The sequence below is a fragment of the Eleutherodactylus coqui genome, chromosome 3, assembly GCF_035609145.1.
Source record: "Eleutherodactylus coqui strain aEleCoq1 chromosome 3, aEleCoq1.hap1, whole genome shotgun sequence".
NCBI lineage: Eukaryota > Metazoa > Chordata > Amphibia > Anura > Eleutherodactylidae > Eleutherodactylus > Eleutherodactylus coqui.
Genome location: NC_089839.1, coordinates 242,361,677 through 242,378,329, shown reverse-complemented (window position 1 = coordinate 242,378,329; position 16,653 = coordinate 242,361,677). Strand labels below are relative to the sequence as shown.

The 16,653-nt window shown below is 44.8% G+C and overlaps 1 protein-coding gene across 1 annotated transcript in view; it reads left to right on the top strand.

Moving 5' to 3' along the window:
• Positions 1 to 16,653, top strand: part of CRB1 (crumbs cell polarity complex component 1) — a 55,769-nt gene that overhangs the window by 24,728 nt on the left and 14,388 nt on the right. Inside the window, exons 9-13 of the mRNA XM_066594991.1 lie at positions 1,052 to 1,214; positions 4,449 to 5,349; positions 5,503 to 5,547; positions 12,216 to 12,344; positions 15,275 to 15,401. Coding sequence (XP_066451088.1) covers positions 1,052 to 1,214; positions 4,449 to 5,349; positions 5,503 to 5,547; positions 12,216 to 12,344; positions 15,275 to 15,401 — 1,365 coding nt within the window. The remainder of the gene's footprint in view (positions 1 to 1,051; positions 1,215 to 4,448; positions 5,350 to 5,502; positions 5,548 to 12,215; positions 12,345 to 15,274; positions 15,402 to 16,653) is intronic.

Below are 16,653 nucleotides of genomic sequence, written 5' to 3'. Positions count from 1 at the left end.
TGAACAAGAAATAAGAATTAGTTCGTCATTAATTGTCTACATGCATAAAAACTGAGCAATGGATCAGCCTGTGTAAACAGGCAGTTCGTCTCTGAATGAATGGAGGCAAGCGGGCCGAAATAATCCCTGGCCCACTCCACCTCCATTCACTGAGCGATGATTGTCGGGCACATGCGCCTGAAAGTCGTTCTGTGTAAAAGCTTCCTTAGGCTGCCTTCACACGAGCGTCTATTTTGCCGTGATAAAATGCCGGCCAAAAATCGCGACCATGTGAAGCATTGGATTCCAATGCACTTGTTCAGATGGGCGTAAAATCGTCCGGCTGGACAAGATAGCACACACGGTGCGCATTGCAGCCGGACACTTTTACGCTGACCGGAAAGGATAGGTCTGGACCTATTTTTTGCTGAAATACGTTTACCGCTCCCACAGACTCCTATGGGAGCCTATGTGAGCTGCAGGAAAAGGGAGGTGGGAAGGAATCTAACACCCAGTTGTCACTTTATTCATTAATAACGGGGAACTGAACATAGTGTGCTAAATAAAGATGTTCCAGAATTGTCATTTCATGAAGAATACAAGACTGTACTAAAATAGACAAGTCAGAAGAGGTCACAGGTTCTCTTAAAATTTTAAAACAATCTATGGCATTTAGACCCCATCAAGCAAACTTGAATGGTATATCTTAGGCTGGGTTCACACGGGACGGATTTGCTGCGGAATTTCCGTGCAAAGCTGCTGCAGAACACGCAGCTGTGATTTTCCAGCGGAATTCTCGCAGATTTTCAGTGCGGCCAATCCGCAAGAATTCCGCTGGAAATCCATCCTGTGTGAACCCAGCCTTAAGGATAGGCTGTTAATACTTAAGCCCAGAAAATCCCTCAAAGCTTAAACATGTAGAAGGCATGGTAGAATCACTTTCGTTGGGTTTAAGATTTGGTGCAAATCAGAGTGATTAGCATTATGGACAATAAATGTAGAAGAGAATGTGCTCAATTCTAATGTGTATACATGATAAGAATACTTAACGACCTATCTCTTGTTGCCTTAGCCCAGTCTTTGTCAGAATGGAAGTACTTGTGATGGTACAAATGACAGTGATTGCCAGTGCTCTTCAAAAACAGCAGGAAAGCCATGTGAAGACCAACAGTGGTGCCAGCTCACGAAATGTCCTTCTGGGTCTGTCTGCCAGCCTGTACCTGGTGGATATGAATGTAAGTACATGGATTAAGCCACAAATCCCTCATATAGAGGTACAGCCAAAGGTCCCTGGAATCAAAAAAAATCTAGATTTGGACAAGAAAGATGCATAAAAACAATTTATTTGGTACTTAATTCTCAAAATAATTGAGCCTTTGTCACAATCTTTTTGCACTCCTCATTGAGAGCAGCACAAGGTAGTGCCCATCACACTGATTACAATTATATGTATGCTGTATGTATCCGTGCAGTAGTTTGGGAGAAACTTGCATTCAATTAGTACTGTGTTTCCCTGAAATTAAGACCTTGTCTTATATTAATTTTTGCCCCAAAAGAGGTACAGGGTCTTATTTTCGGGGCGTGTCTTATATTCATCTAACAGGCGCTGTCCAAGTCCCTCCCGCTGGTCTCCGGCAGACTTCTGTACACTCCACTGCATCGACAGAGCATCGCTTGCTGGTAACTGGGTTTGAAAACCCAAACTCCAGCAAGTGATTGCTCTGATTGGCTGAGATGCGGCACTAGAAAACCAATCAGAGCCAGCGCTCGATGAACCAACCACAGCCATTCAATGCGATGCTGTGATTGGTTCATCGAGCGGCAGCTCTGGTTGGCTGAGTCGTGGCGCTCGAAAGGAGGTCAAGGAGGATCGGTAGGGAGTAGTCATCCCTCGATTAGGCTGTCAGGAGGTAGTTTAACACCTTTGTAAGGGCAGTTTCTGTCGAGTGTAGAGGGCGGAAGCCGGACTGTAGGGGGTCGAGAAGGGAGTTTTCTGATAGATAGCTTATAAGACGGGAGTAAACCATATGTTCTAGTAGTTTGGAGATGAAGGGGAGATATGAGATGGGTTGATAGCTAGCGGCATCAGTCGAGTCAAGAGTCGGTTTCTTTAGTAGTGCGGATATGATGGTATGTTTGAAAGAGGAGGGGGAAATGCCAGAGGTCAGAGAGAGGTTGAATATAGTGGTGAGATGGGGGATAACCACCGGTGAAAGGGACCGGAGAAGGTCTAAGGGGAGAGGGTCGCTAGCACAGGTGGTGGGGCGAGCAGAGGAAAGCAATCAGGAGACTTCTTACCCTGTTATTGGTCTGAGTACAGAGAGTGAGCAGGAGCTGGATTCAGTACTGAAGAGAATAGAGCCAGGGCTAGTCTGGGATTGGGAGCTTAATTTTCTACCAGATGTTGTCGATTTTCTTTTTGAAGTAAGCAGCCAGCTCTGCAGAACTGAGATCCGTCACGGGGGGCTGCAGTTTAGGCCTGAGAAGGAAGTGAAAAGTGTCAGAGCTGTTAAGGGTTGTGAGATAGTGAGGAGACGAGAGAGGTGAAGTAGACTTGTTTGGCATGGTGGAGGGCTTGGTTGTAGGTTCTGAGCATGAATTTGTAGTGAAGAAAGTCTGCAGACTCCACAGCCATTCAGCACATCTAGAGCACGGCCGGATGAAGTGTGTTTGAGGCGTGAGCCAGGGTTGCCTAGGTGTGCATCGGTTGGCTTTAGTCACAGGGGGTGCCGCTTCATCCAGGGCATGTTTGAGAGTGGTGTTGTAGTGTGCAGCAGCCAGGTTGGGGCAGGAGAGAGGTGAGGGACAGAGAGGACTGTAGCGACTCAGCAAAGTTATGGGTATGAATGGCCTAAAGGTTCCTGTACGTACGGTTGGTATGAGGTCTGGAGAGATGCTGGGGTGCTGGATAGAGAAAGAGTGGAGGTTATGGTCCGAGAGCAGAAGAGGGGAGTTAGAAGTGGGAAGCAGAGCAGAGATGGAGGAAGACCAAATTAAGAGTATTGCCATCTTTGTGAGTGAGAGAGGCTGTGATTTGTGAGAGACCGAGGAAGTGAGCGATAGAAGCTGGGAGGCAGATGGGGTCATTTGTGGGGATGTTAAAATCACCTAAGATGAGGGTTGGAATGTCAAAGTATAGGAAGTGGGGGAGCCAGGCAGCAAAGTGATCCAGAAACAGGCGAGGAGCACCTGTGGGGCGGTAGATAACTGCTACTCGCATGGACAGCGGACAGAAAAGTCGTAGCGTATGTACCTCAAATGATGGGAAAGTTAATGAGGGTAAGGGGGGGGGGGATGAGCAGGGAAAAGAAGAGCACCTACTCCTCTGCCACGCCTGTTTTCCGGTCTTGGGGTATGGGAGAACTGCAGACCATTGTAAGACAGTGCAGCAGGGGAGGCCGTGTCAGACTGCTGTATCCACATTTCTGTGAGAGCCAGCAAATTTAGAGATTTAGCAGTAAAAGAAAGTCGTGGACGGTGGGGAGTTTTGCACATTTAAAGGAGTCAGGGAAGGGTAAGCATAGGCTAGTGGTTGGGCTTGAGGGGTGTCTAAGTGAGGCAGGTAGGGGGTAATAGTTAGAAGCAGTTGTGAGTAGACCAGGATTGGGAGAGATATCTCCAGGTGCTAGTAGCAGCAGGATAGCAAGGGTGAGCAGATGGTTAGCAGATTTTTGAGGGCGACTGTTATGTTTGTCAGTGGCATTAGGGGGTTTGAGGCTTAGTAAGAAAGTAAAGAGTGCATGTAAACTGTACATGGATGAGGATAGGAGAGAGGGGCTGATGTGAGTAGAATGCTGTTCTGAAACTAACAGCAACGATGAGGATAGAGGTGACAGCACTAGTGATTGTTGTGAAGTGCAAGGCATTTAGACAGAGTTTGTGGCCTACCTGTCTCCTGCCCTGTCCAACTGCCATTTCTAACTGCGTAAAACACTTGGTCCAGCTCATACTTCATACAGCTCAAACTCGTGTGGCTACCATGGTTACGCTGATTTTATAATGCAAGTTAAGATACAACAGGGATACAGCTGGGAGTGGCTACTTAAGTTACATTGACTAGGCAGCTGGAGTTAGCATTGTAAACCCACTGACCAAGAGAGAAGAGGGGTGGAATTTATTTCTTTCCTTAGATAAAGCAAACATCTTCAACAAGGCTGAGTGAAGATGCTATTGGGGGAAGTGAGTGGCAGAAATGACTAAAAAGTAAAGTTTCATTTAGTCAGGAGAACGTACCAAATGCAGACAGAGTAAAAATAAAGTAGACACAGATCACAGCACAACCGCAGCACAGAGGATTTTAGCAGACTTGGTTCAGCTTGGAATGCAATAATGCAGAGTGTCTGTACAGTTACAGGCATATAATGACTCCATGACAAAGCTACTTTTGCCTGCCGTATAATTATTATTCACTATTATATGACCTTAGGAATGTGATGATTTCTTGCTTTTATTTTCATTTGCTATAACAGGTATTTCCAATGCACTGTTCAGTGGAAACGGGCAAGCTATCAGTTTTAAAAGTAATGGGAAAATAATGAGGGACCTCACCAACCTAACCATTGGGTTCCGCACCACAGACTCAGAATCTGTGCTCCTGCATGCTCAACGAAAACCCGAAATCATCAAGGTTACCATCCAGAAGAAATTTCTACATTTTCATCTTCAAAGTGGGAATGACCTCCACGCAATGAGTCTTTTAAGCAAAGAATCGGTGAGTGACAGCCAGTGGCACACTGTCACCTTATCAATGACATCTCCTGGATCCCGGTCCTCAACATGGCAGATGGAAATAGATGGAAAGCCACAGAAAATGACCAGTTCACTTGTGACAGGAAACCTAAACTTCCTTAAGGAAGGCACAGAGATTTACTTGGGTGTAGACAATGGTGGAATGAACAGGAACTTCACAGGATGTCTTGGAACAGCACTCATCGAAGGAATACATTTACCATACTTTGCAGATACGGACTACTTAATGGCTAAACCACAAGTAGAACAGTTTGTAAAAACTTCTCCTGACATTGTTGCCATCAGATGCTTGGTGTCTGATCCATGTGCCTCTAACCCATGCTTGTTTGGAGGCAGCTGTCGAGATGTATTTACCCATCCACTCTGTACTTGTCCTAAAGGGAGAAGTGGAGACGTCTGTGAAAATAAAGCCACGGAGTGCCTGCCAAGCCCTTGTGCACATGGCAATTGTACTATTGAAGCTGATGGTTACAAATGCGAGTGTGAGCCGGGTTACACTGGACCAAACTGTGAATTCATTAGCTGTCATGGTCAACTGTGTGTTAGAGGTGCTACCTGCGTTGTAGAAGCAGATGGTTTCCATTGCCTCTGTCCAGCTAATTTCACCGGGCACCAATGCAGGTGAGGACTGATCCAATGTCATGACCTACGGCCTTGTGTTCAGAGAGAGTATATGGTATCCATTCTGTTGTGTTGTGCCTAGTCGCAGAACATGGAGTTTGTCCATCTATGTGTATTAACATTACCACACCTTCATTCTTATGTCCTTCACAGCTTGTCCTCACCATCTGAAAAATCATCTCTGAGTTTGGTAAGAATGTATGTATCGGCTGTCTCTAAGTTATATTTATGTGATTTAGCTCCCTTAGCTTTATAAACCTTGCCTTGCAGATGTAGCGCTCCGCATTTAGATTTATTTATATTTTACCCAGCATTTCAATTTTTTGAGAATTGGAATCCTAAACAATCTATGAGAAGCATTTGGTTTGTCATTTATTCTTTAAGTCCTTACCATGCAGGATGACAGAATCAATGCAGAAGTGTTCATTGTTGTAGATGTTTTGTTGGCTGCACCTACGCCGCAGTTCCTTGTCCTCCAGCAGTCTGTGGATTCTCTTCCTTCCCCTGAGTTCAACCTGATAAATAAGTAATTTCTATTATATTTAAATTAATTTACAAATTATCAGGAAGATTTGCAGCTTCCAACATGATTCAGAATGACCCATCTGTTCCATAATCTGGATAGCACTGTTTGGTGCAGGAGAATTTACAGAAGTGTTTTCTATATAGTCAGGAATGAAATCTTATTCTTTTGAACCACGATCATTCCTTATGCTGCTGTAGAGAAGTGCAGACATGGCTTTTTATTCCATCCATTTGCATACCCTTTGAAAATGCATATTTTTTCTCTCCATGCCAACTGAGTGGTCAAGCTCTCCTTGCTGTGAGGCTACTGCTGTGCTCATCACTTTGTGCCAGTTAGACACTTACATATGCATGCAATGATTCACCATCGCACTTGTGATGATGTCCACGTCCTGCTTCCAACCACCACTCATACCCTGTTTTGCACTGTAAGGGGGCCCAGGTATCTAGCTCATGGACTTACTGGAGATCGAGATCAGAGTCAGTATGTACTACCCAGCAGGTCAGGCTTCACTCCATTAGAACCACCATAATGCTCTTGTTGTCCTATATGGGCAGGGGCGACAACAAGAACTCATGTCCCATCTCCAGCCATATCAGTTTGGGAGAGGGACAGGTACAGAAATAGGTCCGGTTAGTATGAAGACTCCATGGGAAGCTGGAGTATGAGTCCAGAGTCAATATATTGCTTGCAAAGAATAACTTTTATTAATTTTCAACAAAGAAACAGTTTAAATCCCATTCCTGAGTAATGATAAGTCCAACTGCCACTGAGCAAGTCCTGTAAATCTATGTTAGCAGTATTAGGCTCCAAATTCACTTCTCATTGGCTGGGATCTACAAGAGTCCTTACCTAGTTTCGTTTCCAGGGATGAAAGTCCTCTTTCACAGCCACCGTCGTGGACCTGAGAAAAGGGAGGACAACGAGGAGGCAACAGTCTCTGTAGCTTACACTCACTATGTCCCTTTTTTTTAGAGGAGTCACTGCTTCCCTGCAGTGTTGTACATGAGACAATCTCTAGCTATGCGCTCCACAAAGTAGCTATGAACTTTGAACACTTCCAGTACATTTTCTCACTCAGAGACTCGCTCCTCGTTCACAGTGGAACATCATATAGACATTTGAAGAATTATATGCAACCATACCCCCTTACAGTGCCACTCTTGTTGTAGGGTTTTGAAGCATCACTGCAAGCAAATCACACCTCACTTCAGCCAATGCCCATGTGCCCCAGGCTTTTAAGAACTCTTCCTCATCTCTCCTTGTCTGAGCAATATGGTCCTTTAGGTTCCTGAGTTTGCAAAGCTGGGTTTGTTTCTGTTCCATCTGACTTTCTCCCAGTATGTATACTTGAACAGACCTTGCTGTTAGCTGCCAGCTCTGACTTCTGCCAGTCTACTGCTCTTGCCCAACTCTGTATGCCTTGAACAATACACTGTATGACTACAATTCATACACACTGCCTTGGTGCTGCAACTTGGTATCTTCTTTCTAACGAGGGGTTAGACCTTGCCAATTGGGACTACCCGGGGATAGCAACCATTGGTTTCCTGCGGGAAAGTCCATACCCCTTAAGGGGGAAGTACATGTAGTTCCATAGACTCTGCTTCCTAGTTTAGCCCTAGGCTAAACCTGTTAGCAACCAAATGGGTCCACATTTCCTGCTGAAAGAGAATCTGCAGCTGTGTTCCTCTCCCCCTAGTCTGTTATTTACTTCATTACTATAGACATTTTTTAGGCACATTTTCTTCTATTAATGCATATTACAAAGTTGATAAAATTAGTATTTAGAGGTTTACTGACACTACGCCAATTAATTAGACCCAATGCCTGTGTGCCATGTACTTGTCACTCACATCTTACAATGGATTTTAATGCCCTATTCTTAGCAATTGCACCACAACTGCAGAAAAGAACAACTAAAAGACAAGAAGTATATGTAAGGTTGGCACTACACCTTAGACAGCCATCACATAAATACTTTTTATGTTGAGAGCTGTTCCTACCAACACCTCCACCCCTTCCATGCACAGGAATGATGGTGCATGTGTTCTCAATGGGCAGTTGAATAAACTGCTGCTAGGCCCCATGGCAGCAGCAGCCTACCTTTCATTAGAACAAAGCACCAGGCCCCATCCTTCTTTTCCCTGAGACCTGCTGTCAATGGAGAGTCAGGACACGGAGGTTAGACCACTGCTTATCTTATGTGTATTAGACACCTAAAGTAATAAGAGCTTTACAGATTTCTATTGCATACAGTGCTTTTGGAAAGGCTTCAAACTCTTTCAAGTTTTTACATATTTTTATGTTGGCTTTGTGCAAATTTATGTTCAATCATTTTATTAAACATTTTCAAATAATAACAGCATTACAATGAAATAAATCAGTCTGGGAGAAATCTACATTCTAGGCTTGAGTAAAACACCTTGCTGGTGAATAATCAAAGAACTAAAATTTCCCATAATTCCCAATCAGATTATCCAAAATCTAGGCTTTGTGCAAATAAAAAAAAACAACAAATTTTCCCCATCATTCTGCACTCAATACTCCATAATGACAAAGTGACATTCACGTTGACATAAGTATTCACAGCCTTTTGTATAACACATGAAATTTAGCTCTGGGGGCCTCCCATTTCTCCGGATCACCTTTGAGATGTTTCTACACTTTGATTAGAGTCACCTGGGGTAAATTCAGTTGATTGGATATAAGTTTAAAAGACACACCCCTGTCTATATAAGGTCTCACAGCTCACAATGCATATCAGAGCCAAAACCAAGAGGAGGAAGGAATTGCCTGTAGAGCTCAGAGACAGGATTGTGTGGAGGCACAGATTTAGAGAAGGCTACAAAAAATTTCTGCTGCACTGAAAGCTCCCAAGAGCACAATGGTCTCCATGATTCTTACATGGAAGAAGTTTAAAAAAATCTGGACTCTTCCTGGACCCACCAAAATAAGTAATCAGGGGAGATGGGATGTGGTAAGAGAGGTGACTCTTCCAAAAGGTCAATCATCACTGCAGCACTCCATCAATCTGGGCTTTATGGCAGAATGGCCAAAATGAAGCCTCTTCTTAGTAGAGGACACAGGAATCTCAGGCTGTGAGATACAAGATTTTCTGGTCTGATGAAACCAAAAATGAACTTTTGGGCCTCAATTCTACACATTATGTCTGAAGGAAACCAGGCACTGCACATCACCTACCCAATACCATCCCTGAAGCATGGTGGCAGTAGCATCATGCTGTGGTGGTATGTTTAAGCAAGTAGGAGAGAGTGGGTAGGGTTGATGGAAAGCTGAATGGCAAAGCACAGAGTTATTCTTAATGAAATCCTGATGGCAGAGAGCAAGGGACCTCAGACTGGGAGAAGGTTCACCTTCCAACAAGACAATGACCCTAGGCACAGAGCCAAGACAATACAGGAGGGGCTTAGGACAACTCTGCAAATGTCCTTGAGTGGCCCAGAACCCTGACTTGAACTTAGTCGAACATCTGTGGAGAGACCGGAAAATGGATGCCTACAGATGGTCCCCACCCAACCTGACAGAGCTTGAGAGGATCTGCAGAGAAAAATGGCAGAAAATCCACAAATCCAGTTGTGTAAATCTTATGGTGCTACACCAAAGAAGACTGGAGGTCACAATCACTGCCAAAGGTGCATCAACTACAGTAAGGGTGCCTATCCACTAATGATATTTTTTGTTGTGATGTGAAAGCGATGATTATGAAACCAATGATTTTCAATGGTTTCATACTCATTTGCGGGTTTTTTTGTTAAAGGGGTTGTCCCGCGAAAGCAAGTGGGTCTATACACTTCTGTATGGCCATATTAATGCACTTTGTAATGTACATCGTGCATTAAATATGAGCCATACAGAAGTTATTCACTTACCTGTTCCGTTGCTAGCGTCCTCGTCTCCATGTTGCCGTTTAATTTCAGCGTCTAATCGCCCGATTAGACGCGCTTGCGCAGTCCGGTCTTCTCCCTGGTGAATGGGGCCGCTCGTGCCGGAGAGCTGGTCCTCGTAGCTCCGCCCCGTCACGTGTGCCGATTCCAGCCAATCAGGAGGCTGGAATCGGCAATGGACCGCACAGAGCCCACGGTGCACCATGGGAGAAGACCCGCGGTGCATCGTGGGTGAAGATCCCGGTGGCCATCTTGCTAAGGTAAGGAAAAAGTCGCCGCAGCGCGGGGATTCGGGTAAGTACTAAACGGTTTTTTTTTAACACATGCATCGGGTTTGTCTCGCGCCGAACGGGGGGCCTATTGAATAAAAAAAAAACCGTTTCGGCGCGGGACAACCCCTTTAAGTCTGGCAGTGCACAGAAATTTGCGATATCGCTCAGTATTTTAATGGGGCCGGTTGCAGCAGCACCAGCGCCATTAAAAATATAGGGAATACATCACGGACTTCTGCCACAATGCTAACCCATTTCTTTCAATTGGGCTGGCACTGCTGCGGCCCCATTGAAAGCGGTGAATTGCAGGCAACCCTCGCAGTGATGATTTTCGGGGAAGGGCTTAAAATATAAGCCTTTCCCTGAAAATCATGGCTAGCTGTAAAAAAAAAAAATTATATATACTCACCTAGAAGAGCTTTCCGGCTCTTCTCTCCTACCCCGGCAGTTGTCTTTTGTGTTCTGGAGTTCGGGGATTGATAAATCCCCACCTCCAGAAAGCGCTGGTCTCATTGGCTAAGCGCTCAGCCAAACACAGGCAGCCCTCAGCCATTGAATGACAGCTGAGGGCTGCCTGTGATTGGTCACAGCGCTCCGCCAATCACAGGCAGCCCTCAGCCATTCATCAATGAACTCAGCCAATGACACCAGCGCTTTCTGGGGTAAGGAATTTTTCAATCCCCGGCCTCCCGAGCACAGAAGACAACCTTTTTTTTACAGCTAGGGATGATTTGCAGTGAAGGGCTTATATTTCAAGCCCTTCCCCGAAAATCATCGCTGCGGGGGTTGCCTGCAATCCACTGCTTTCAATGGGGCTGCAGCAGTGCTGGTCCCATTGAATGAAATGGGATTGCATTATGGACTTCTGCCACAGCTGTGGCAGAAGTCCGCGATGTACTCCCTATGTTTGCAATGGGGCCTGCGCTGCTGCCGGCTCCATTGAAAACAATGAGCGATATCGCTGCGAGGCACTCGATCTCACATCGCTAGAGAAAAAAATGCTAGTGGGTAGGCACCCTTAGTCCTGAATAGAGGGTATGAATACTTATGTCAATGCAAAATGTTAGAATAAAAAACATAATATAAATGACAAAAACTCCTAACACCTTATTTGCACTTTATGCGGTATTGCAGAATGATGGGGGAAAACTTTAAATTTTTATTCTTTTAAATTTACACAATGCCACAACACAACAAAATGTAAAAAAAGTGAAAGGATCTGAAGACTTTCCAAACACCTTGTACGGAGGTCTGCCTGTCTTTGTTGGCTGCATCTACAAGTTGGAAACAGAATATTTGCAGTGGTCCACACATTTTGTTGTAAAGTCACACATGATGCTGCAGAGCGAATGTAAGACACCATGTTACAGAAACGTAAGGCTGGGTTCACACAGGGCAGATTTGCCGCGGAATTTCGCCGCGGCAAATCCGCCCGCGGCCGCTAATCTCGGGATTAGCCAGCCATGTGGACGAGATTTCTCAGAAATCTCGTCCACACGGGACGGCCAATCCGCTGCGGTAAGTCCGGCTGAAAATGCAGCCGCGGTTTCAGAATATGCAGCATGTCTATTTATCTTTTCTTTCCGCCGCGGAAAAGCGAGCGGCCGGGCCGCTTCAAAGCCGCCGCGGCCTTTTCAGCGGCGCTTCTCCCGGCAGAAATCTTGCGGTTTCGGCTGCGGCCAAACCGCGGGATTTCCTGCGGGAATACGCCTCGTGTGAACCCAGGCAATAGCACACTTGTTTCTTAAGTTGTGGTTGTGATGTAATATCTGTCAACAGTTGTAGTCGATTCCAGAAGATAAGGATGTACACAGAGGCGTAACATGAAGCTTCTGGGCCCCAGTGCAAAACCTGTAACTGGGCCCCCAATCATAATGCTTTATAATAGTACTGGGCTCCCTATATGGAGAAGAGGGGCCTTATGGGCCCCCTAAGGCTCCTGGGCCCGGGTGCAACTGCATGCCCTGCATCCCCTATAGTTACGCCCCTGGATGTACAACCTGAGTCATGGAGACGTTGCATAGTACAATTTGCTCTTATGCCTAGTGTTTTATGTAGCACTAGTTGATTTCTACACTTTTTATGTGTTCAGTACTTATATCGTTTGACACTTTGTTCTGTTCCTCCAAACTCACTTGTCTTTTGTTCTAATTATTGCAGATTTAATGTAATGCCTTCCACTTTCTGTGGAGATGAAAAGAAAAATATAACCTGTTATAACTTCAGTAACTGCACCGAGAAAAAAGGAGTGCTAGGATGTTCCTGCGAGCCTGGCTTTGTGGGAGAGCGGTAAGTTACACCATGGCCACTAACTAACAACTCCATGTGCACTTCAGGTTAGCATTTAATTATACATAACACAAGCAGAACATTTCTGTGCCAAAACCCACACATCTCCATGAGGATTCTGGTGCAGAAATCAACAGCTCTTAATTCTGTTGGAAATTCCGTATCAAAATCTGCAAGTAGATTCACGGGTTCTGGAGAGGAATTTCGCAATGGCAGATTAAGCTGCATGTTGCGGAAATATTCGGAGCCCCTTATACACGAACCCAAGTCTTGCCCCTTGCAAGAGCCGAACTGCTTGTGCATCTGTGGAGCGGGTGTGGGCAATACCCTGAATATCTCTTAAAGCTAAGGGATCATTCTGCGTATGCAGTTTTGGTCCGTGACAAACAGACCAAATTTCACTGTGTATGCGCATGTGTTTTTGTTGCATATGTGCATTTTTTTTTACATCCATGTGTCATCCATTTTTCACGCACCCAAAAAAAAACAAAAAAACACCCAATTAATGTCACCTTTTTCATTTTCACTGCCTCATGGCAAGATGCGTAAAACACACAGCGCACACGCCTGAAACATCTGTATTCTCTGGGATTTTTTTTCATGCTGACATAAATGCTCAAGGACGATTTTGGTACGTGAATATGGACCAAAGTAGGACATGCTGCAATTTTTTTTCAATGCGCAACATTAGTCGACATAAAGAACTGTGATTGTGGTAGTTAACTGTATAAATTCCATGGTCAAAGTTGACAGTGCATCAAAACAGTCTGCAGGAGGAAGCATAACTTCTTCACACGCCCCAACACAATCTGAGGGTGCCAATGGGCTAGAGTGGCACCCTGGAGTCTACTAAAAGCTCTAAGGGTTGTCATGCATAGATACCTTTAACATTAAAAATATATATATTATATACTACAATACTGTAGTATTTCAGTATATAGTACAAGCAGTCAAATGACTGCAAGTTCAAGTTCCCCCTGGAGCCTAAATAAAAATGTAAGGAAAACTTTAATAAAGTTTTGTAATAGTTAAACAAAAATTTAAAAAAATGTTATAGGAACGTTCACACGGGCTGGAATTGTCCTCAGGATGTAGAGCAGATGCAGATTTAGTTAATGAGTGCGGATTTTGTAGCGTTTTTAACTGCGGAATGCATTCTGCAGAACGTCTGGCAGAATTGCTTGTGTTTTTTCCTGCCAGACGTTGTATGGTTACAGAATTACATCTGCTGTATGATAGAAATCCACAAGAACAATTCTGCAAGTTGCCCTTGATTCCACAGCAGAAAGCTTTTCCATAGCAGAATTGAATCTTGCTGTTTTGGAGTCATGACTCACAGATTTAACAGATTTAAAAAAAACACATACTTGGTATCACCGTGTGCAAAAAAGTATGATTTATCAAAATATCACGACTTTCCCGTAAAGGCATAAAAAAATACGGAATGTCAGAATTGCAAGGTTTTTTGTTAAAAAAATACCTTTTTTAATTTAAATTTTTTAAATTACCATTTAAAAGTGAAAAACATAAAAAACTATATAAATTTGGTATCACTATTAGAGATGAGCGAGCGTACTCGGCCACGCCCCTTTTTTGCCCGAGCACCGCGATTTTCGAGTACTTCCGTACTCGGGCGAAAAGATTCGAGGGGCGCCGTGGGTGAGTGGGGGGTTGCAGCGGGGGGTGGGGGGGAGAGGGAGAGAGAGAGGGCTCCCCCCTGTTCCCCGCTGCTACCCCCGGCGCCGCCACGCCTCCCCCCGCCCCCCGGATCTTTTCACCCGAGTACTGAAGTACTCGAAAATCGCGGTGCTCGATCGAGTAATAACTCGAAACGAGTATACTCGCTCATCTCTAATCACTATGCTTGTACTGACCCATAAAACAAAATGTTCATATGTAATTTTACTGCACTGCGAACATTGTAAAAACTAACCCCCCAAAAGTGGCACAATAGCATTTTTGTCATTTCTCACCACTTAAAAATTTGTAAGAGTCTTTCCATACATTATATGGTACATTAAATAGTACTATTAAAAAACTTGGCCCACAAAAAACAAGGCCTGATATAGTTATATCAATGGAAGAATAAAAAAAAACCTATGGCTCTGGGAAGTTGGGGACAAAAAAAAAAAAAGCAAAATGAAAAAAAATTAAAAGTCCCTGGTCCTGAAGGAGTTAAAGGGGTTGTCCCGCACCGAAACGGGTTTTTTTAAAATTCAATAGGCCCCCCATTCGGCGCGAGACAAACCCAATGCATGTGTTAAAAAAAAAAAAGTTTAGTACTTACCCGAATCTCCGCGCTGCGGCGACTTCTTCCTTACCTTACTAAGATGGCCGCCGGGATCTTCACCCACGATGCACCGCAGGTCTTCCCCCATGGTGCACCGTGGGCTCTGTGCGGTCCATTGCCAATTCCAGCCTCCTGATTGGCTGGAATCGGCACACGTGACGGGGCGGAGCTACGAGGAGCAGCTCTCCAGCACGAGCGGCCCCATTCACCAGGGAGAAGACCGGACTGCGCAAGCGCGTCTAATCGGGCGATTAGACGCTGAAATTAGACGGCACCATGGCGACGGGGACGCTAGCAACGGAGCAGGTAAGTGAATAACTTCTGTATGGCTCATAATTAATGCACAATGTACATTACAAAGTGCATTAATATGGCCATACAGAAGTGCTGAACCCCACTTGCTTTCGCGGGACAACACCTTTAATGGTTCCATGTGCTGTCCATATTCAGCCGCCATAAATAATGTGGATAGCATACGGCCTGTGCGAATTGGCCCTAAAAAGCTGAGTGATTATATAATATCTATAGGAATTATATTATGGTACCGCATGGAAGAAATTACTGAAAGAATATAGAACTTTTAGCTTTTTTGGGAGGCGGTGACATGATGAAACTTCTTTACCCCTTTCTGGCATTTCAGGTGTGAGATTGACGTTGACGAGTGTGAATCAAATCCCTGTCTGAATGGAGGCATCTGTCAGAACCTTCCCAATCGCTTCCACTGTATTTGCGACCTGCACTTTGCTGGGGACACCTGCGAGATTGATGTAAGCGATCTGTCATTCTATGTGTCCATGCTGTTGTGGCAAAATCTATTCCAATTATTGTCCTACCTGATCCTGCGCATGGATGATGAGCCGGCAGTGGAGTGGGGGGAGCAAGACTATGAGGACTAGCAGATGGTGGTTTGCAATCAAACACAGCTAGAAGTCTACTACGAAGTCAGGATCCGAGCTGTAATATGTTATTATATACCAAAGAGTATTACCTGCAGCAGCGGGGAATTGATGGTCAGTGTACTCGTAACATGTTGCAATCGATCCGCTAAAGTTGCATGCGGATCACTGCTAATGAAATACCTCCCAACTTTTAAAGAACGGAAAGGGGGACAAATTAAGTGGCACGCTCAGAGTCATAACTTTTTATTAAAGGAGTTTCCTGAACTATTTCTATTGATGACCTGTCCTCAATCAATAATTGATTGGATGGGGTCTGTTACTTGGGACCACGACTGATCAACTGATCGTGTGTCTGCTGTCAGCGCTAAAAGACCCTGTATGGAATGGAAGCAGATAGTAGTGGTCAGCGCTGAGAACCGCTTCCATTAAGATCTGGAGAGCTGGGATGGCAGGACGGCTCCAGGGATAAAAATTGCCAGATGTTACCTGGCAATTCCCAGGTGAAACAATAGCAAGTTTAGGTACCACCCGGGAATTAGCAGTGAGCCACATGTGGTAACATCATACTTCTATCCAGGGGCGCAACTATAGGGGATACAGGGGATGCGGTTGCACCCGGGCCCAGGAGCCTTAGGGGGCCCATAAGGCCTCTCTTCCCATATAGGGAATCCAGTACTACGAATAAAGCATTATAGTTGGGGGCCCTGTTACAAGTTTTGCATTGGGGCCCGGGAGCTTCAAGTTACGCCTCTGCATCTATCTTTCATTTAGGGCATTAATAGAGTTGTTTCCATGTCTCCCATATACACTTAAAGGGGTTATCTGGTTACTTTTTGCAATTTTATTGTCAAGTGCAGATGTGGTAAAATAATAATTCAAGGAGAACGGATGGTGATGGCACAACCTCTGATTGGCATGCAGCAGTCATCTGACTTCTGCTGTCAACAGAGACCGGAAGAACAGCAGGACTGCAGTACTGAATCGCGGGGGCTGAGGATGGGTAAGTACTGCTTGATTTGTTATTTTACCAAATCTGCATTTGACATTAAAATTGCAAAAAATAGCCAGACAACCCCTTTAACGGAGAATATCACGCATGCCCATCTACTTCTCTGCTGGG